This window comes from Oncorhynchus keta, chromosome 1 (assembly GCF_023373465.1).
Source record: "Oncorhynchus keta strain PuntledgeMale-10-30-2019 chromosome 1, Oket_V2, whole genome shotgun sequence".
NCBI lineage: Eukaryota > Metazoa > Chordata > Actinopteri > Salmoniformes > Salmonidae > Oncorhynchus > Oncorhynchus keta.
Window position 1 is genome coordinate 60,390,964 of NC_068421.1, and position 21,304 is coordinate 60,412,267.

General features: G+C 41.7%; 2 protein-coding genes across 3 annotated transcripts; both read left to right on the forward strand.

Annotated features, from left to right (window-relative positions):
* The first annotated feature begins 5,385 nt into the window (after window positions 1-5,385).
* LOC118395707 (uncharacterized) lies at window positions 5,386-7,305 on the forward strand. Its single transcript, XM_035789561.2, has 2 exons — window positions 5,386-5,630; window positions 6,115-7,305. Exons 1-2 carry the CDS (start codon window positions 5,476-5,478, stop codon window positions 6,761-6,763), a joined length of 804 nt encoding a protein of 267 aa, XP_035645454.1. The 5' UTR covers window positions 5,386-5,475; the 3' UTR covers window positions 6,764-7,305.
* Window positions 7,306-10,646: 3,341 nt separating this feature from the next.
* On the forward strand, window positions 10,647-19,364 carry nfil3-4 (nuclear factor, interleukin 3 regulated, member 4). Of its 2 annotated transcripts, none has more exons than XM_035789573.2 (2): window positions 10,647-10,934; window positions 17,618-19,364. In XM_035789573.2, exon 2 carries the CDS (start codon window positions 17,725-17,727, stop codon window positions 18,562-18,564), a length of 840 nt encoding a protein of 279 aa, XP_035645466.1. In that variant the 5' UTR covers window positions 10,647-10,934; window positions 17,618-17,724; the 3' UTR covers window positions 18,565-19,364. The 2 variants fall into 2 exon arrangements, with proteins under 2 accessions (XP_035645466.1, XP_035645475.1); XM_035789582.2 differs by lacking the exon at window positions 10,647-10,934 and adding an exon at window positions 16,057-16,190.
* The last annotated feature ends 1,940 nt before the right edge of the window (window positions 19,365-21,304 follow it).

The following is a 21,304-nucleotide window of genomic DNA, read 5'->3' on the forward strand; positions in this document are numbered from 1 at the left end:
GGTTCGGGAAGTAGATATCCTGTTTTCATCTGTCGTCATAACCTAAAGAGGAGACCGAATCATATTCAGTGGAATGAATGTCAACCCAGTTCACCTCAGACAGGCCTGAAAGAGGGCCTCCACCTCCGTAGCTGTAACTCTCTAATGCCTATTCTCCTTACAAAGAAAATAGATAACAGGTGTTATCTGATGTCCTTTAACTTCTTGCGTCGAGCCATCCCGGATCCGGGATCGTGAATACAGCCTCAAGCTCATTACCATAACGCAACGTTAACTATTCATGAAAATCGCAAATTAAATGAAATGAATCTATTTGCACTCAAGCTTAGCCTTTTGTGATCAACACTGTCATCTCAGATTTTCAAAATATGCTTCTCAACCATTGCAAAACAAGCATTTGTGTAACAGTATTGATAGCTAACGTAGCATTTAGCGTAGCATTTAGCGTTAGCATTCAGCAGGCAACATTTTCACAAAAAACAGAAAAGCATTCAAATAAAATCATTTACCTTTGAAGAACTTTGGATGTTTTCAATGAGGAGACTCTCAGATAGCAAATGTTCAGTTTTTCCTGAAAGATTATTTGTTTAGGACAAATCGCTCCGTTTTCTGCGTCACGTTTAGCTACGAAAAAAAAACCTGTATCCAGGATTGTGTAAATCTATCCGCAAGCTCATTAGCATAACACAACGTTAACTATTCATGAAAATCGTAAATGAAATTAAATTAATCTATTTGCTCTCAAGCTTAGCCTTTTGTTAACAACACTGTCATCTCAGATTTTCAAAATATGCTTTTGAACCATAGCTAAACAAGCATCTGTTTAACAGTATTGATAGCCTAGCATAGGATTATGCCTCTCTTCCAGCATGCAACATTTTCCACAAAAACCAGAAAAGCATTCAAATAAAATCATTTACCTTTGAAGAATTTCAGATATTTTCAATGAGGAGACTCAGTTAGATAGCAAATTTTCCGTTTTTACAAAAAATATTATTTGTGTCGACTAATCGCTCCATTTTGTTCATCACGTTTGGGTAAGGAAAAAAAAAACAAAAAACAAATATTAAGTCATTAAAACGCAAACTTTTTTCCAAATTAACTCCATAATATCGACAGAAACATGGCAAAACGATGTTTAGAATCAATCCTCAAGGTGTTTTTCACATATCTATCGCCAATAAAATCCATCGTGGCAGTCGACTTTCTCTTCTGAAGAAATGGAACGCGCATGGACCTACAGATTACGCAATAATTTCGACACAGGACACCGGGGGGACACCAGGTAAATGTAGTCTCTTATGGTCAATCTTCCAATGATATGCCTACAAACACGTCACAATGCTGCAGACACCTTGGGGAAACGACAGAAAGCGCAGGCTCATTCCTGGCGCATTCACAGCCATATAAGGAGACATTGGAATACAGCGCCTTCAGAATCTGGGGCATTTCCTGTATGAAACTTCATCTTGGTTTCGCCTGTAGCGAAACCTTCTGGGGCACTCACAGATAATATCTTTGCAGTTTTGGAAACGTCAGAGTTTTGTCTTTCCAAGGCTGTCAATTCCATGCATAGTCGAGCATCTTTTCGTGACAAAATATTGCGCTTAAAACGGGCACGTCTTTTTATCCAATAATGACATAGCGCCCCCATAGGTTGAAGAGGTTAACTCTAACCCTAAACACTAACCCTCCTTCCTTCTTCGGCATAACAGCACACACTCGAATAAGCTCCCACCTTAAATAAATAAACTAACAAATCCATAGCTCAATGTTAAACTGTGTGGAGAAACTGAAACACTATGTCTTTGTTCTGGAAATACCTGGCCAAACTCACAGTTCTGATTTTCTTTCACCATGGGTTTTATATTATTTCCCCTCACAATACAGAGGTCTCCTTTTCTTCCCCACATCACCCCCCTCTCTGCCTCTTCCCTCATCCCCCCCTCTTTCTCCCGTTCGCTCTATTTCTTCCTCCCTCTCTCTCATTCTCTCTCTCTCGAAGGGCCACAATGAGCTCCCTCCCAGTGGTGGCCACTAATCTTCATCCTTAAACGGAAGGTCCTCGCTACAAAAAGACCACCATTTATTGACACCGGTCATTTATTGACACCAGTCACACAATTACATTGTTTATGGCATACCATTGTCCACTTGTTAGTACAATTTTAGATTTTCTGTTAAATCACTATGATAAATCACTAATCACTATGCATGTGATAATCAATGATGTTTGTGAAAGAAATATGTTACAATACGAAGCCCATTACATTCAATGTGTATTATATGCTGTATTTAAATAGCCATTCTGGTCTAAATTCTCTTTCCATTCCTCTTGTGCATCTCAAGTTCTCAACCACATTCAGAGGACTGATGCTGACCAATAAAACCAAGGTGGCCACAACCGTGGAAACTACTAAGTGGCCTGGAATCACGATGGAACCACAGCAACTGCCAGGATTGTATATCAAAACAGTAGATCAATGAGGTCAAAGGGCAAATTGATCACCATTATTGTTCAAAAGGCAACATGCAATGAAATATAAACTTATATAAACGCCACAAACATATACAGATAAATAGCTCAAAGCATGTTTTAGGTTATAAAGACATGTATTTAGATGGATCTGGATGTAATAATACAAACTCATCCATTGTTCAGTCAGCACACCTTCTTGTGCTTTTCTCTGTTGCATTGCCATCTGGTGGTTATAAATATCCACTGCAGCTTGATAATCCACTAAATACTTTATTAACGGTTTCTAAACTATACTAAGTTGTCATCATGTGTCATCACATAAATATCTTACATCCAGTTCAATTGCATGTAGTCTATCTAACATAGTGTTAAATGTGCTTATGTGGTCCTTCTGTAGCTCAGTTGGTAGAGCATGGCGATCCCCGGGACCACCCATACGTAGAATGTATGCACACATGACTGTAAGTCGCTATGGATAAAAGCGTCTGCTAAATGGCATATATTATATATATATATATTATGTGTTTTACTTGTACCCTCCGTTGAATTATCCTCAAAAGGGCCACAGTCTAATCCTTGAACGAGAGTGTCTGTGTGTTCATGTAGCACATGGAGATGTGTGAAACTTACTCCTCGGCCTTAAATGTCCTGCTTGTGTCGCCTCAATAGCTGGCTTTTGCGGTGACGCGATGGGCTAAGACACTCGAATGAGGGCTGTCACATGTGCTAGCAAGAAGGGGGTCCTGAGTTCGTGCCAGGCATGGGCCTGAATCGGGAGGAAGTGGTACTCGCTAAGCAAGCAGCATGGCGCCCTTTTCATTCACATCTGTGCATTTTCATCAAGTACAATCAGTCCAATCTATTTTTAAATGTGGGCTTGCAGCAGAGTGGTTTTCTTAGATGTGTTGTGGCATGGGGGTCTCAAACCTCCACACACAATAAGACCAGTCAGCCAGGCTTTTTCCACTACAGTTTAACTGCTGGCTATAATACCTGCTAAACCTCATATCCCTCAGCAAGCATTCACACATACACACTTCAATGTGAATCCATCACACCATTAGAAATAGTTCAAAAGGTGGAGGCCTACTTACAATATAACAGTTGAGATGGTTGCTAATTGATGTCCACACCAAAGCAACAGAGAGATGGATGGACAGATATACCGTAGTATCTTTGGTACATTTTACCGAGCAATGTCACTGTGGGGTCAAACTGTGGCCAATTAGCACACAACAGACAGTTGCCACACAGGCCTTCTGAGAGAGGACTGGAGTCCATTTTGACCAAGCTCCATCCCGCCTGGTTACTGTAGATCAAACCCATACTCAATCACTAAGGCATCTTCCACATGAGATCAGAGCCAGAGTAACACCATGACACAAAATTAGGTACTTGTACACTTGCACAAACTGTGGGGTCAAACCTTGTCAAACTAGAATCTCTGTAGCTCATTACATATTACTGGATCTGTACAGTACCATCACTTGTCTATGCCTGGTCCATCTTTCCCATGAATGAGTGGATCAGTGTGAGAAAACTGTACTTTTCTGATGGAGGGGTCGACAGCCAGGCTCTGACCAACCTCTGCTCTCAGTCACCCAGTCACACTGCATCTGAAGCAGAAGGCTACACCCAGAGAGCTAAATGAGGCAGTGAAACTTCCTGTGAAAAGTGGTCAGCAGCTTCGCTGACAGGATAGGACTAGGAATCATGCAAAGACCATTTCAGATTGGTCTGAAAGATGGTGAATTTAAAAACATGACCTGGTTCAAAATAGAACCACGTCTTGTCATTCACACATACTCTATTGTCAACATGCACACACTTCTGACAACTACAAACAGCTAGCACAAGAAACAAGGCTTTTTCAAAAGTATTTCAGATACATGGCTAAAGAGTAGGGAGTAAGATAAGGAGTCATAACCTGGCTAACAATACCTGACGTTTACTGGTATACACCACAATGAGTCACTTTGTGGAAGTACTGTATTTGAGACTGTATGTGGGCACAGCATCATGTGTACATTAGCTGTGATGGAGTTGAGAGGGTGAAAGGGTGAGCGGGACGGGGTTCTGCTACTTGCCTAGAGGGTCACTTTGTTGATATATGGTTGGCCTATGCAGACAGAGGAGGGGAATTCCATGCCAGCATAAAGGCAGGAAGTGGTTTTGCCACACAATGAACTGAAACCTGGGCTGCATCTCAATAGTTTAAAGTGACTTTCTCCCCTCATATCCTCCCTTCCATCTGCACTAATGTGAAAGAACTGGACAGGTGACAGCAAATACCTGAAAGGCCGTCCACCACATTGTTTTCAGCCACCATATGTTATCAGTTCAGTGCAGGTAAATGAAGAGGAAACCACTTCACACAATGGTGATGCCAACTGGTACCTGTAATATAATGAATCCTGAAATCACTACCATGCACAAGTCTGAGCACCACAACAAGCCCTGCCACTGTCTACAAAATCTCTAAAGGTATCCCTACTCCCACAGACCGTTGCTTTTTCACTTCTACAGTAATGGCATAAAAGGCATACTTGTGGTAAGTGAAACTAGACATTTATTCAGGTGAATGTCTGTTGTTTAACCCTTTCAGTTCTAGGAAATAGAGACTTTATGAGTCACCGCGACCACAGAATCGGTCAGGTTGTTGAGCTTCGGCAGTTTGGAACTAAGGAAGACCTATGGATGAGTCACAAGAGAGCGCAAGCAACATGTTCACCGCAACTGCACCCTCTTCTCACAGGACAGTCCCCCACTTACTGCCTGGACAATCCTCCACTCACCACATGCCCATTGGCCCATCCACAGATACATGAAGTACACAAACACTGGCCCATTTCTGTGGAGAGGAGATTAGTAAAGGTAGGCTACGGCTACGTTGACAACACATAGGGCAGGTCATTTAGATCCTTTCTGGATTGACTTTTTACAACGGTAATCTGGATTTCACCCTTCAGAACTCCTGAAGAAACTATGCACAACCAATGATAATGACCATTGTTTCTGACAACCACACAGACGAGCGCGCTTGCACAGAAATAAACACACAACATGCACAAAAGTTTCACAGCTCAGAGCGAAATATTGCACCTTGTCTCATTATCACTTCAGCACTTCACATCGTGACAGCGACAAAAAGGTAGGCCTGCTAGAGCTTGTAGACTAACTATATTTCAAACCTCAACTCCTCTTATACTTCCTAAAAACTCACTAAACAGAATGTATATGTCATGGCAAAATGTATAGAATGCAGAAAACACACGACAAAAGCCCAAAATGCCGTTCATTTTTTTTTTTTTTTGTAAAAGTTAAATATCTAAATGGTCACTTGCTTACCAAAACTGCATTTAAACATAACCTAGAGCACTGTGTAGTTAATGGTTTTAGTCTTTTTGCATCAGCATTTTCAGTGTATTTTGTTGAAATTCCAGCCTTGGCTACTTTTGTACAAATATTTTGTATAAAGTCTAATATACTTGTTATAGCATTTTCTGCTGCCTTTGAATTAGGCTTAGCTTGCAGACCCACTATGCAACACATCACAAGTAATAAATCAGGTGTGAATAATGTCTTCAAAAGCAATTGTACTATAGAGCCTTTACAGCCTCTTTGTCCTCTCATAGCCTACTGAGTGACATGTCTACCCCACGGAGTAGCAAAGGGCCCCTGGAGGATATGGGCCAGCCCTCCTCCTCAGTGGAGAGCAGTGGTGGGGAGGAGGAGATGTGGGACCCTGGCCTCCTCTTCCCAGAGATCCGGCCGTCCCTTCTGGACCACAGACAACTGAGGCTCCGGACCTGCCAGAGCCATCTGTACCCCAGCACGCGCCGCAAAAGAGAGATGACGCCTTCCGATAAGAAGGACGCCAACTACTGGGATAAGCGCCACAAGAACAACGTGTCGGCCAAGCGCTCGCAGGAGAAGAGGAGGGTGAATGACCTGATGCTGGAGGGCCAGCTGCTGGCCCTGAGTGAGGAGAATGCCCGGCTGAGGGCTGAGTTGATCACCTTGCAGTACCACATGGGCCTGGGGAAAGAGGCAGGCCCAGCCACCCTGTGTTCCCATGGCATGGTTCCACTGCACAGCCTGCTGCCCTGTCTGAGTCACTCATCAGTGCCTACCAATCTGTTGATGCCCTGGGGCTCCCTCTGCCTCCCCCAGCCAGCCCTGTACCCCAGCCTGCCTCTCTACCTGCCACACTGGAGGAGTATGAGTGGCAGAACCAGGCCCTGGACATACACAGAAGCTTCAGGGGCAGGTTCAACAAATTGACTCAGCTCAGAAGGTACCTGAGTCCAGACAGCTGCTAGCTAACGGAGTGGCTTAGAACAAATCAACCACAGATTATACATCGGCCTAATTTAATGGCATGTATTCAATGCCAGATCGTGTCAAATAATAAATGGACACTGTATTTATTGAGTGGTTGCTAATCAATTGCAAATCATAGTTTAAAATATTGTTATAAATACCATATGTGTATTAATTACATTTTGAGAGTGAACTGGGAGTTTATTAAAATAATCTCAGACTGTTACATGAGGAATATGACATCGGTAGTTTCGGTGAATTTGTGGCGATTTTCTATTTAGTTGAATAGGATATAAAAGATAACATGTGGAAATTATACCTCTTTGCATATCTTAAAAATGAGCAGGTTGGTTTTTATATTTTATATTTAGGACAGCAAATAAGTAGTCTGTATTCTGTGGAACACAAGATGGGGCTCCATAGAATGTCCTCTTTTTATTCTGTTGTATATCTAATACAAGTGTTCTTTTTCAAATGACACATCAATACAACTGGTTAAACCACTTTTACAAGTACAGTGAAGATTCAATTATTCAGGGGTAAAATAGACCGACTGCATTTCCCCCCCCCCCAATTAAATGTTGCATTTTTAACACCAATGGAATAAAAATATATATTTTTCAAAGAGCAGAAAATATTTTTCACATTCTCATATAAGCAAGTAGGGTAGTAATGAAATCAGTCAAAGATACATTTTCAATCACTTTTAATTCAATGGCTCGCTCTGTTCTGTACACAAACACAATTGCTGTATTAGCCTAACGGCAAGAATTAGAAAAACTAACACGACAATCAACCTTCTAAAACACACTCTGCAACTATGGATTTAAAATGCTTCGACCGCTAAAAAACGGAGATGAGCAATATTGGTTTGAATTTGACTGTTCAAAAAGCAGTTTTTCTGCAGTGTGAAGCTTCGAATAAGGCTTCACTGAAACTAGGTGCTCTTTTTGGTTGGTTGGTGGGTGGTAATCCCCACGCCGTGAATCCCCTTATTGCCAACTATTGCACATTAGTTAGATATACAGTACCATTCAAAAGTTTGAACACGCCTACTCATTCAATGGTTTTTCTTTATTTTTACTATTTTCTACATTGTAGAATAATAGAGAAGACATCAAAACTATGAAATAACACATATGGAATCATGTAGTAACCAAAACATTTAGAAACAATTTGTTAAAGGTTCAATTTGTTAATTGACTGACCTTCATGTCTTAAAGTAATGATGGACTGTCGTTTCTCTTATTTGAGCTGTTCTTCCCATAATATGGACTTGGTATTTAACCAAATAAGGCTATCTTCTGTACACCACCCCTACCTTGTCACAACACAACTGTTTAGCTCAAACGCATTAAGAAGGAAAGAAATTCCACAAATTAACAAGGTACACCTGTTAATTGAAATGCATTCCAGGTGACTACCTCATGGTCTGGTTGAGAGAATGCTAAGAGTGTGTAAAGCTGTCATTAAGGTTTTGAATTACTTTGAAGAACCTCAAATATAAAATATATATTGATTTGTTGAACACTTTTTTGGTTACTACATGATTCCATATGTGTTATTTCATAGTTCTGATGTGTTCACTATTATTCTACAATGTAGAAAATAGTTAAAAATAAAGAAAAACCCTTGAATGAGTAGATTTGTCCAAACGTTTGACTGGTAGGCTAATTCAATGCATTTTTATCGAAAAGCGGGCATTTTACCAATTCACATACTGATATGCCTTCGAATGGCTGGCTTGTTGCTGGCTGGCTGCAACCTGGTCTCAGAGCATTTCATATTTTTCTGTATGTAAATTCCAGACACTCCATTTAGTATATGTTACGTTTCATATGGTATGTATTCATTTGTGGATGTCAATCACCGACTATTACAATTCATATTATATGGTACGAATATGCAAAACATACAATATGTTACGAATTTGCAAAACTTATGGGTATGTTATGAATTCTAGCTAGGTGGCCAAGTGGCTAAAGTTAGCTGGCCAACGCTAGCTAGGCTAGGGGTAAGGGTTAAGTTTAGGAGTTGGGTTAAAGGGTTAAGGTTTAAAGTCAGGTAACCTTTCCTCTAACCCTTTTCCTAAACCACGTTTAACACCTTGAAGTATGGCGATTCACAGTATACCCTTCAGTAGCTTTAACTGCACATCTAAGATGACGCCACCGATGTTCTAAACTGTAGTAGGAAAAGCACTAAGCTTATGATTCATTCATATTTTCACACTTTTGCACATAGATCTCTCACCATTGTAAACTGTGCACCTACAGGTGTTCCAGTACAGACTTGCCAAGATAATAGCAAGTGATTCTAGAACACCAAATTCCTACAGTAGCCTACTCATTGTCAAATAACAAAATACAATACTTCTATACGAGTTATTTATACCAGCCATATGTGAACTCTATTTCATGTGGGTGAGGAGAGCTCACGAGAGGAGAGTGTCATTGCCACGCTGCTGTTGGGTGTGAAACCAAATGGTGCTGAATGGTGACAGCATGGACACGTCTGTTAACACCAGACTCTTTTGAGCACATGTAATTTTTGACTGAGGCCCTTCACACTCATGTGAGAACATCACTCATATGAGATATGGTTTCCCGATCATCACCTCCTGCCTGCTGCTATGGCAGTAAATAGCTGAATGTATAACTATAAATACAATTAAAACCAAACTAAGGCCATTTAGTGCACAGTAACTACAAAATGAGTATAGCAACAGTTATAGTAACAAAATGACTACTAGTAATAGTAAGAAAACGAGATGACATTGGAGACATAACTGGGTAACTAATTAACCCCTGAAGCATGGTCATCACTCAACGGAAAGAAAATTCAGAGTTGACCAGATGTCTCCATTAGGTCCCGTAATGGTTGATTTCCACTGGCCACATTCTACGGGCTGGTTTCCCAGAACCTAGATTAAACATATTGCTGCACTAAAGAGCATGCCAATTGGATATTCTTCATTGAAGGTGCTTTTTAGTACAGGACTAGGCTTGACCTGAATCAGGGAAACGCACTATTCTTCATGAGTAAACCCTTACTAGGCATCCAGCAGAAGGCACTGCAGTATAGCACTGTACTTGCACAACACGTTATAATCTATGGCAAGGGTCAGACCCTTCTCAAAAAAATACAAGACTTGTTTCCATGATAAGCCACTAGATGGAGTACTGTACAACATCTGTACAACATGACGTGGAATCTCAGTCATGACATGCTTGGTCAATAAAGTATTGTTTGTCAAAATCTTCCAAATCATACAGGTCAACCCCCCTAAAAGATGTATGTCAAATTTCAAGAAGTAATTATGAATTAGTTGTTAACAAACTAGAAGGATCATGACAGTTGTGAACAAATGTAGCCTAACTGTTGACGCTGGATAATTAAAACGTTCGCTGACACAGTAGGACTATGTTATTTCACCATTGCACTGGAATTTCCCAAACTTAGCAGGATTGTACTTGACCTCACGTTTACAACATAATCCTTTATAATAAAGCTATACAAACACTTCCAGTGTTTACCCCAGTAGACAAAGAAATGTCACCCCTAGTATGACAAAGGACAAACATTTTATTAAAAGTTGTTGTGTAAAACTTGTGGTCATATGAGGTAAACTGCCTTATCACAACCAAGAATACAGAGTGATAGGTAAGGGGCTAGAAAGAGAGAAAAGGGAAGGACCTGGTAAAGCCAGCTACTAGATCTGATGGCTGACACTTCCAGCCTCTCTCTGCTCAAACACATCTCCCAGACGATGAAAATAAGTAAGCCACGACCACCACATTGAGGGTGACTGAGGAGGATACAGACACACAGAACAGAAGGGATGGGCTAGGCTAGGTGGAGTGGGGGTAGACACACAGACAGACTTAATATGCTAAGAAAGAGAAAAAAAAGGTTTGAGTTTGAGGTCACACATTGTGGTGGTCTGTGACGAAGCCACTTTACCGTAGGTGAACTTCAGGTGAGATACAGGGGAAGGATGAGTATACAGTTCTGTAGGTTATCGTTTGCTGCTCACAGAGACACAATGGGCGGGCGGTGGAACATTGACTGAGGTCATTGTCACATTGCGTCAGTGTTGTACTTACTGGAATATAGTTGCCAGCAGCAGAAGGTAAGGTCCTGTGTTCATTTTTCAGAACATTTTCACTCACCTCTGTGGTGGACAGACAATGTCGAAATTAAAGTTCCCTATACATATGACATATCGAGCTACAGAGAGTATGGTAAATGGGTCAAATATGTTATTTTTCTTACCTGTGAACTGGCAGTCCACAGCTTGACTTACCGCTGTCACTCTCAAGTCTCAACTTGGAGCAGTAAATCAGAGAATAATACTTTCAACACCGAAACGTTTGTCTTAACTTACTGGTTTTCAGACGTTTTGGAGGTTTTATAATAGCAAGTATATTTTGGACGTGGTATCTCAGATCTGGGTATATTTTAAATGAGGTGACTTCCCTATTAAAAAAAAGATAACACATTTGATCAAACTTTGATACTGGCTATGATCTAGTTCTTCAAACAGATGAACAACTTTCTTCAACTTATTTACAATACCTTTGTGCAACATACAAAAAGCACTACAATCATGCTACTTTGGACATTTTTGTTGCTTAAGTGACATCTATGAGAAATGTGAAACGTTCGTCAGCCTGTAAGACCTTTCCAAATGTACATAGTAAAAGTGATTATAGCAATGACTAAATGTTTTTAAGTGACCAATTATTGTTCTAAATAAAAGAGGGGGAAAAGGTATCATTGAAAAAAGAGATATCAGCAGATAATATTATCTTCAAGTAAACATTTATTTTGGTATTTTATTCCCTGTTGAAAACAGTACAAACTGTGCAGATGTACAAAGGTTTAGTTAGTCTGGCTTTACATGTAGATGGTAGAACAACCAGAAAATTAATAATGGAGCTTTTTGCTGTTCTTCTTCTGTCGACGAGAAAATGAAAAAGTGTAAATTAAAAGTGTGAGTAAAGTACTTTTACAAAAAAAACCAGTGTTTATAAAACAGTACTTTTCCTATAGACTCTAGACACATACAATGCAAGAAAGTTGCTACAGTACATCCCTAACTAATTTGATATCTTATATTTCAAGGAATGTATGTGTTAACTGAAAAGGCATGCTTGTGGTAAAGGCAATATTCTCTGGAGAATTTAAGAGGTACTGGATATCCATGTTTTGTTATTGCCGCCATGACAGATCGCTGAAAACATTAACAGTAAAAGTCAGGAGGTTAACCAATGGTTTCCTATTAGGAACCAGGGACAGAGACTCAAGTACTTCACAAAGCAAGGAAGGAAACAACAACAGACCAACTGGTGCTGTGACTTATGCTGTAAAAAAAACGGATAGGTGTCAAAATAAGAAGTTTAAAAGTTCCTTACTAAAAAGCAGTGTCTATAATTAGCGTGTCAATAAGCAGCAGGTGCAGTAACTCACGCAGTGAGGGACTCGTCTCTGGAGAGGACTGTTCAGGAAGCTGAGTAACACTCTGCTGCAGTCCTCTGTTGTCCTACTCCCTACACAGCAGCAGTGCTCTCCACTTGCTAGGCCTCAGCCCTTGACCCATGACAAATGTCCTCCAATTCACCGTTGGGGCAAGTTTTAGGCCACTCTGCCATCACGACACAGCTCTGCTAAACCTCCAGCAACTCTAGCAACCAGCAACTCTAGCACCTGGCTATAAACATGCAGCACCCCATGAAATACTTTAGCAATGTCAATGAGGTTTAAAATGGTTTGGGTATGATTGTACACTCCATAAGCACATTGTTTGCTTCTAGTTATGAATTGAAGAAAAGGCATAAATCATTATGGTTTGCAATTTTTCTAGCTTGTTGCACAACAATGTAAAGAGAAGGCACAACAGCATGGGAAACCTTGAGAAGTTCGCCCACAAGCCTTGGACAGAGGTCCATCTACAGTATATTTAGTGCAGGGGATTGGGCAGACTCTGTGCATTTTCAATCTCAAGGTGTGTGTACTCTCCACCACAAGGCAGAGCTTTACTCTCCGTCTCTCACCTCAGTCTTTGGGTACATTTTGATGCCCTTTGCTCTGACTGCCACTTCAAAGAGTAAGTATAGCAGCAAAGCACAACAGAGTTGGTCTACTGTAAACTTGAAGAAATCATATTTTTATCACAAAGTTGTATTTCCTGGGGTTCTCGTACTTGCAACATGCTCCTTCTCAATAGTGTTAGTAATCATAACATTGCATTTTTGCTTCAGGCTATGCCAAGATCTACATAATGAATCTAATAGCAGGATAGGACAGACAGACTTCTCACAAAGTATTAATAAAAAAGAGAACTTGCAGGACATTTCACGATAAGTCGAGGGAACATTATAAGAAGCTATAATAGCTATGTTATGTGGCAAAAAGGAAAACACGAAGCAGACTCAACTCTTTAAAAACCTGCTTTATGTAAAATATTGTGTGCTATAGCTTGGAACATGAAAACGTGACTCTGAATGACAATATAAGGCTGTTTGTTCATTTCCAATATTACAACGATTATTCTCAAGAAATGTAGTGCGCTTCATGTTTTAATTTGCTTACCATGATACCTCTGAATATCATGACACTGGCAAACCCTCTGACCCATAGAAATGAACAATTCATTGTTATTTTGACCTTTGGGGAATTTTGTAAAAACACACAGATGTAGTTTTTTTGCTTTAAAATTCAGACCAAATATCAAAAGTGCACAGAGAGAGCCATGTTGTCAAACACAGGATATCTTACACATCTAGATAATGCTACGTGTGTGATAACTAATGAAATGAGAATGATTACAGATGCTATCTTCAGATGATGTATCTGCCAGTAGAATTACACCACTTTAGGATGGACACACTGTATTATGCATAATTGTGATTGTGATCAGACTTTGATAAAACATATGAGTAAGTAGTCTCACCCAAGTGCACAGTCATTTATGGGATGTTTAAAGCATTAGAAATCCTCCCTGGTCTTTGTGGTTGAATCTGTGTTTGAAATGCACTGCTCGATTGAGGGACCTTTAACGATAATTGTATGTGTGGGGTACAGAGATGAGGTAGACATTCAAAAATCAGGTTAAACACTATTATTGCACACAGAGTGAGTCCATTCAACTTATTTTGTGACTTGTTCAGCAAATTTTTTACTCCTGAACTTATTTTGGTTTGCAGTAACAAAAGAGTTGAATAGTTATTGACTCAAGACTTTTCAGCTTTCCATTATTAATTCAATGGTAACAACTTCTAAAAACATGATTCCTCTTTGACATTATGGGGTATTGTGTGTAGGCCAGTGACAGTTTTAAATTCAGGCTGTAACACAACCACATTTAGAAAAAGTCAAGGTGTGTGTCTACTTTCTGAAGGCACTGTATGTGTGTGTGTTGGAGTGTCCGTGTAGTATGTGTGAGTAAAGTCCAGTGAGTGTGCATACAGCCAGCACAAGAGAGTTCGTGCAAAAAGAAGGGGATCAATGCAAATAGTCCAGGTTGCCATTTGATTAACTGTTCAGCAGTCGTAAGGCTTGCAGGTAGAAGCTGTTCAGGATCCCTTTGGTCCCAGACTTGGAGTCTTTGACGATTTTAGGGCCCCGACACTAACTTGTATATAGGTCCTGGATGGCAGGAAGCTTGGCCCCAGTGATGTACTGGGCCGTACACACTACCTTCTGTAGTGCCTTGCGGTCAGATGCCAAGCAGTTGTCATACCAAGTGGTGATGCAGCCAGTCAAGATGCTCTCAATGGTGCAGCTGGAGAAACTTTTGAGGATCTGAGAGGCAAATGCTAAATCTTTTCAGCCTCCTGAGGGGACTCTGTTAGTGTGTTTGGACCATGATAGGTCCTCAGTGCTGTGGACACCGAGGAACTCTCGACCCGATCCACTACAGCCCTGTCGATGTGAATGTGAGCGTGCTCCCCATCTGTTTCCTGTAGTCTACGATCAGCTCCTTTGTCTTGTTGACATTGAGGGAGAGGTTGTTGTACTGGCACCACCATGTCAGATCTCTGACTTCCTCCCTGTAGGTTGTCTCATTGTCGTCGGTGATCAGGCCTATCACCGGTGTGTTGTCAGCAAACTTAATGAAGGTGTTGGAGTGGTGGGTGAATAGGGACTAAACATGCACCCCTGAGGGGCCCCCGTGTTGAAAGTTATGGATGTGTTGTTGCCTACCCTCACTACCTGTGGAGCCCGTCAGAATATCCATGATAGCGTTGCAGAGGAAGGTGTTTAATCCCAGCGTCCTCAAATGAAATGAAATGTCATTTGTCACATGCGCCGAATACAACTGCTGTAGACTTTACCGGGTCCTTAGCTTAGTCCTGAGCATGGAGGGCACGATGGTGTTGAACGCTGAGCTGTAGTGAATGAACAGCATTCTCACATACTGTTCCTTTTGTCCGTGTGGGAAAGGGCAGTGAGGAGTGCAACAGAGATTGCGTCATCTGTGGATCTGTAGTGCAAATCTCTAGTGGATTTTTGTCTATGTCACACGTGCACTTATCTCAATAGCAACACACCACTACAGGACCTCAGCTTGTCCCTGCATACCCTGTCTATAACTACTTCAGCCTATAGAGCTACATTCATCTGGTCTCCTTCGGAGGATTCTAGTAGTTATTATGTTGCTCTGGTGGTTATGCTGCTGGCATCACGGGGCTGACAGCTGGTACAGAATGGTCTCAGCTCTCTCTGCTGTAGGGAAACATGGTAGCTAAACAACATCAATCAGCAGCCAACATTGAAATCCAAACCAATCAATCAAACTATTGAGCTGCATAACACTGCCATTCAGACAGATCAGAGTTCACATTGGGACATGGTGCGCTCATTAATAAGCATGTAATGGTTCAGGAGTGGCTTTACACTGGCTAAAAAGATGAACATGCATAATAGCTCGATAACATGTAACTGTAGGAATTCAGTTTCAGATGTTCCCAGATTGATTAAGAATATCTCGGTCTGATGTTTCTGCATATGTGTGTGAGAGAGTGCGTCTGTGTATTCACTTCACACACTACACACACAGGCCGCGTAGTCTCATAGCTGTGGTTAAGCAAATCTAACATAGCCTTTTTCCTCCTGCACAGCTTCCCACCAAACCCACCCACTCACCCACCCACTCACCCTCCCCTGCAATGAAACAGATGAGCAGGGCTCCATTGTAGTGCTTTTTCATCTGAGGGTTTCTATGTTCCTGTTTGTACGTATTGTCCTCACATGACGTCTCACTCCTAACTGACCCCCCTCTAATCTGCATGTAAGGGGCGAGGGACAGAAAATGAAAGGGAGGTAGAAGAGATGGAGCAAGCGGTGGGCACATTGCAGACAATCCGTAGCTGGGGGTGGACAAGTGAGTGCACCATCAAAGAAATATGACTGTGAGAGTGTGTGTGTATGTGGGAGAGAGAGAGAGAGAGAGAGAGAGAGAGAGAGAGAGAGAGAGAGAGAGAGAGAGAGAGAGAGAGAGAGAGAGAGAGAGAGAGAGAGAGAGAGAGAGAGAGAGAGAGAGAGAGAGAGAGAGAGAGAGAGAGAGAGAGAGAGAGAGAGAGAGAGAGAGAGAGAGAGAGAGAGAGAGAGAGAGAGAGAGAGAGAGAGAGAGAGAGAGAGAGAGAGAGAGAGAGAGAGAGAGAGAGAGAGAGAGAGAGAGAGAGAGAGAGAGAGAGAGAGAGAGAGAGAGAGAGAGAGAGAGAGAGAGAGAGAGAGAGAGAGAGAGAGAGAGAGAGAGAGAGAGAGAGAGAGAGAGAGAGAGAGAGAGAGAGAGAGAGAGAGAGAGAGAGAGAGAGAGAGAGAGAGAGAGAGAGAGAGAGAGAGAGAGAGAGAGAGAGAGAGAGAGAGAGAGAGAGAGAGAGAGAGAGAGAGAGAGAGAGAGAGAGAGAGAGAGAGAGAGAGAGAGAGAGAGAGAGAGAGAGAGAGAGAGAGAGAGAGAGAGAGAGAGAGAGAGAGAGAGAGAGAGAGAAGCATTGTGAAAACAAAACCTTGCTTGTTTCTAAAACGAGCCTGCTCTGCACCGAGCAGATTGCGTGTGTTTGTAACTCTCAATCACTTGACTTGTCCGCTCTATCAGCCAACATTATTCATGCCACGAATCAATGTCACAAATGACATGTGGCTCATATCTTAACTTTGCAAATCATTAAAAGTCCACAAAAACAGCTATTTTCTCAACTATGTGTATTCAGTGTCTAAGCTAGGAGAAGAATATGAGTTGATTAGTCAAGTTGAAAGAAGAGGCAGGTCCAGAGAAGTTCCTGTATCAAATCTAGAAATTGTTTGTGTGAATGACATAAGAGCTGGTAGAGCCGAGACCAGCCACATAATACCGTATCATACCAACTGTCCAACATTATAACTTGAAGGTCATGCTCCCTCATGTCCATCTTACATACTATATTAATCACCAATTCAACTAACTTGAACACTCCGGAAGTCTTTCAGACAAAGATTATTTTAGTCACACTAGAGGGGCTGGTTACACCTCAGACAACTCCTCCTCTCTGCCTTTCCACCACTGTTTTATTCAGCTTGTCTAGACGTGGAGGTGTCTGGTCTCAAAGACAGGCTGAGGGCTGGGCAGTGGGCTGACAGTGGGATAGGAGTGGGCTTTGTGGCTCTATAACAGCATTTCATTCAAAGCTGTCAACGGTCAAACACAGAAATCAATAAATGTTCTGATCTGTGACCCAGGCACTTAAACATACTGTATAGCAGAAATGTGGAAATGTATAGCCTATACATACAATTTGACAAATACTTTACTAATTAACCTGCCCTTCACAGGTGACATCCTAGAAAACCAACCTGAAAGAAGTGCATGAGAAGTTACTTATCTTCCTTTTACCTGCCCAACAAAGAAACAGCCATCCTACTTTCTATACTGAGACCAGATGGAACCCATGTCGCTATCTCCAAACGGGAGCATTGAGGAAGTGGAGGACGGTCACATAGACTACCTAGATGGGGAGCTGGCACCCAAGGGCCTGCGGCGCAAGAGAGAGTTTATCCCAAATGAGAAGAAGGACGCCACCTACTGGGAGAAGCGTCGCAAGAACAACGAGGCAGCCAAGCGGTCGCGGGAGAAGAGGAGGGTGAACGATTATGTGCTGGAGAGCCGCCTGGTGGCCATGAGTGAAGAGAACGCCCGGTTGAACACAGAACTGCTGGCCCTCAAACTCCACTTTGGCCTGGTGAGCCCTGCAGCCTATGCTGCCCACCAGAACAGCCTGCTACGGCTCCACCATGCGAACACCTATAGCCCCCAGTCTCCGCCACCCAGCAGCTCAACCCAGTCCCTGGACAGGGATGTCTACTGGGGCAGGAGTCCCAGCTACAGAGACCCTTCCACCCTGCCCACTTACCACCACCGACCCTCCGTCCTGACTGGGCAACCTGCCCCTGCCCTGATCCATCCACATGCTCTACCAACCAGAATGGGCTATCCATACATCTTAGACATGCCCAGTGTCCTCCACCCTGCAAACTCATCCTCCCTTCTCCTGCCCCCGCTTCTCCCCCCTGCCCTATCGTCGTGGCCGGGGGTTCCCCTGCTGAGGCCCACTGCTAAGAGAAGGTGTTCAGAGGAGGAGGGGGAACAGCAGGTCCCAGCAGCCTCCTCCAGCGGTGCATTACCACACAAGCTGAGGCTGAAGACCCCCAGAGCTTCTACTGTCCTTAGGGATGTCAGAGATAGGGCCTCCCCCCCACTCCCGCTTTATGTATCTGACTGACCACACTGCACAGGGCAGACCAACCACAGCGCTGGAACATTGACACCAAAGTTATAGCAAAGACGTTATGTACAACTTAAAACAGACATTTGTTAGATTTTTTATTATTATTGTTTTTGCTTCTCTGCCATGCTTCTTTAGTGTCCAAGTTAACGGGATAAAATCTATTATAGCATACTTTACTGTCAATTCTGCTTAATTAGCCGGACTTTAAGTGTTTTATAGCACTGAGAGACTCCAGTTCACTTACGGTATGTTTGTAAAACTCAATATGGGCAGCCAATATAATAATTTGATTTGAACTTTTTGGAATGGATGGAATTTATCTTTTCAAATTAATAAATTCCTCTTATTGTTCACTCTTTACTGATTAGCACACAAACAGTGTGTGTGTGTGTGTGTGTGTGTGTGTGTGTGTGTGTGTGTGTGTGTGTGTGTGTGTGTGTGTGTGTGTGTGTGTGTGTGTGTGTGTAGGCTACCGCGTGGGTAATGTTTATGTTATGTTGGCTGCCTGGTAAAGCAAGCACTGAGGTCTTGAAGTTGAGATGAGGGGTAAATACCAGACATGACATGAAAGGAGATGAATTTCAACATAACTTGAGACATATTCTGTGTATAATATAGGTGTGAGAACTTAGTGGTTAGTTACTTGTACCTGCTATAACCACCACAAATGGACTTAACGGAATGGGGTATCTATGGTGCAAATGACGAACAGTCACGGACTAATTTATTTGTCTCGGGCCAACTTATTTGTATTTTAAGACCCTCGAAATCAACCTTATAAATCTTCTTATGTAGTTGTTTTTGTCCCAATTTATTTTCAGTCAAAAGCTCCCGTTAGCAACAGATGAGAACAAAGGTCCAATCAGTGTGGCCTAACCTCATTTAAATACAACCACTGTGTACAGAGATGGGGTAGTCATTTAAATACAACCACTGTGTACAGAGATGGGGTAGTCATTTAAATACAACCACTGTGTACAGAGATGGGGTAGTCATTTAAATACAACCACTGTGTACAGAGATGGGGTAGTCATTTAAATACAACCACTGTGTACAGAGATGGGGTAGTCATTTAAATACAACCACTGTGTACAGAGATGGGGTAGTCATTTAAATACAACCACTGTGTACAGAGATGGGGTAGTCATTTAAATACAACCACTGTGTACAGAGATGGGGTAGTCATTTAAATACAACCACTGTGTACAGAGATGGGGTAGTCATTTAAATACAACCACTGTGTACAGAGATGGGGTAGTCATTTAAATAACAACCACTGTGTACAGAGATGGGGTAGTCATTTAAATACAACCACTGTGTACAGAGATGGGGTAGTCATTTAAATACAACCACTGTGTACAGAGATGGGGTAGTCATTTAAATACAACCACTGTGTACAGAGATGGGGTAGTCATTTAAATACAACCACTGTGTACAGAGATGGGGTAGTCATTTAGTCATTTAAATACAACCACTGTGTACAGAGATGGGGTAGTCATTTAAATACAACCACTGTGTACAGAGATGGGGTAGTCATTTAAATACAACCACTGTGTACAGAGATGGGGTAGTCATTTAAATACAACCACTGTGTACAGAGATGGGGTAGTCATTTAAATACAACCACTGTGTACAGAGATGGGGTAGTCATTTAAATACAACCACTGTGTACAGAGATGGGGTAGTCATTTAAATACAACCAACCACTGTGTACAGAGATGGGGTTGTCATTTAAATACAACCACTGTGTACAGAGATGGGGTAGTCATTTAAATAACAACCACTGTGTACAGAGATGGGGTAGTCATTTAAATACAACCACTGTGTACAGAGATGGGGTAGTCATTTAAATAACAACCACTGTGTACAGAGATGGGGTAGTCATTTAAATACAACCACTGTGTACAGAGATGGGGTTGTCATTTAAATACAACCACTGTGTACAGAGATGGGGTAGTCATTTAAATAACAACCACTGTGTACAGAGATGGGGTAGTCATTTAAATACAACCACTGTGTACAGAGATGGGGTAGTCATTTAAATAACAACCACTGTGTACAGAGATGGGGTAGTCATTTAAATACAACCACTGTGTACAGAGATGGGGTTGTCATTTAAATAACAACCACTGTGTACAGAGATGGGGTAGTCATTTAAATACAACCACTGTGTACAGAGATGGGGTTGTCATTTAAATACAACCACTGTGTACAGAGATGGGGTAGTCATTTAAATAACAACCACTGTGTACAGAGATGGGGTAGTCATTTAAATACAACCACTGTGTACAGAGATGGGGTAGTCATTTAAATACAACCACTGTGTACAGAGATGGGGTTGTCATTTAAATACAACCACTGTGTACAGAGATGGGGTAGTCATTTAAATACAACCACTGTGTACAGAGATGGGGTTGTCATTTAAATACAACCACTGTGTACAGAGATGGGGTTGTCATTTAAATACAACCACTGTGTACAGAGATGGGGTAGTCATTTAAATACAACCACTGTGTACAGAGATGGGGTAGTCATTTAAATACAACCACTGTGTACAGAGATGGGGTAGTCATTTAAATACAACCACTGTGTACAGAGATGGGGTAGTCATTTAAATAACAACCACTGTGTACAGAGATGGGGTAGTCATTTAAATACAACCACTGTGTACAGAGATGGGGTAGTCATTTAAATACAACCACTGTGTACAGAGATGGGGTAGTCATTTAAATAC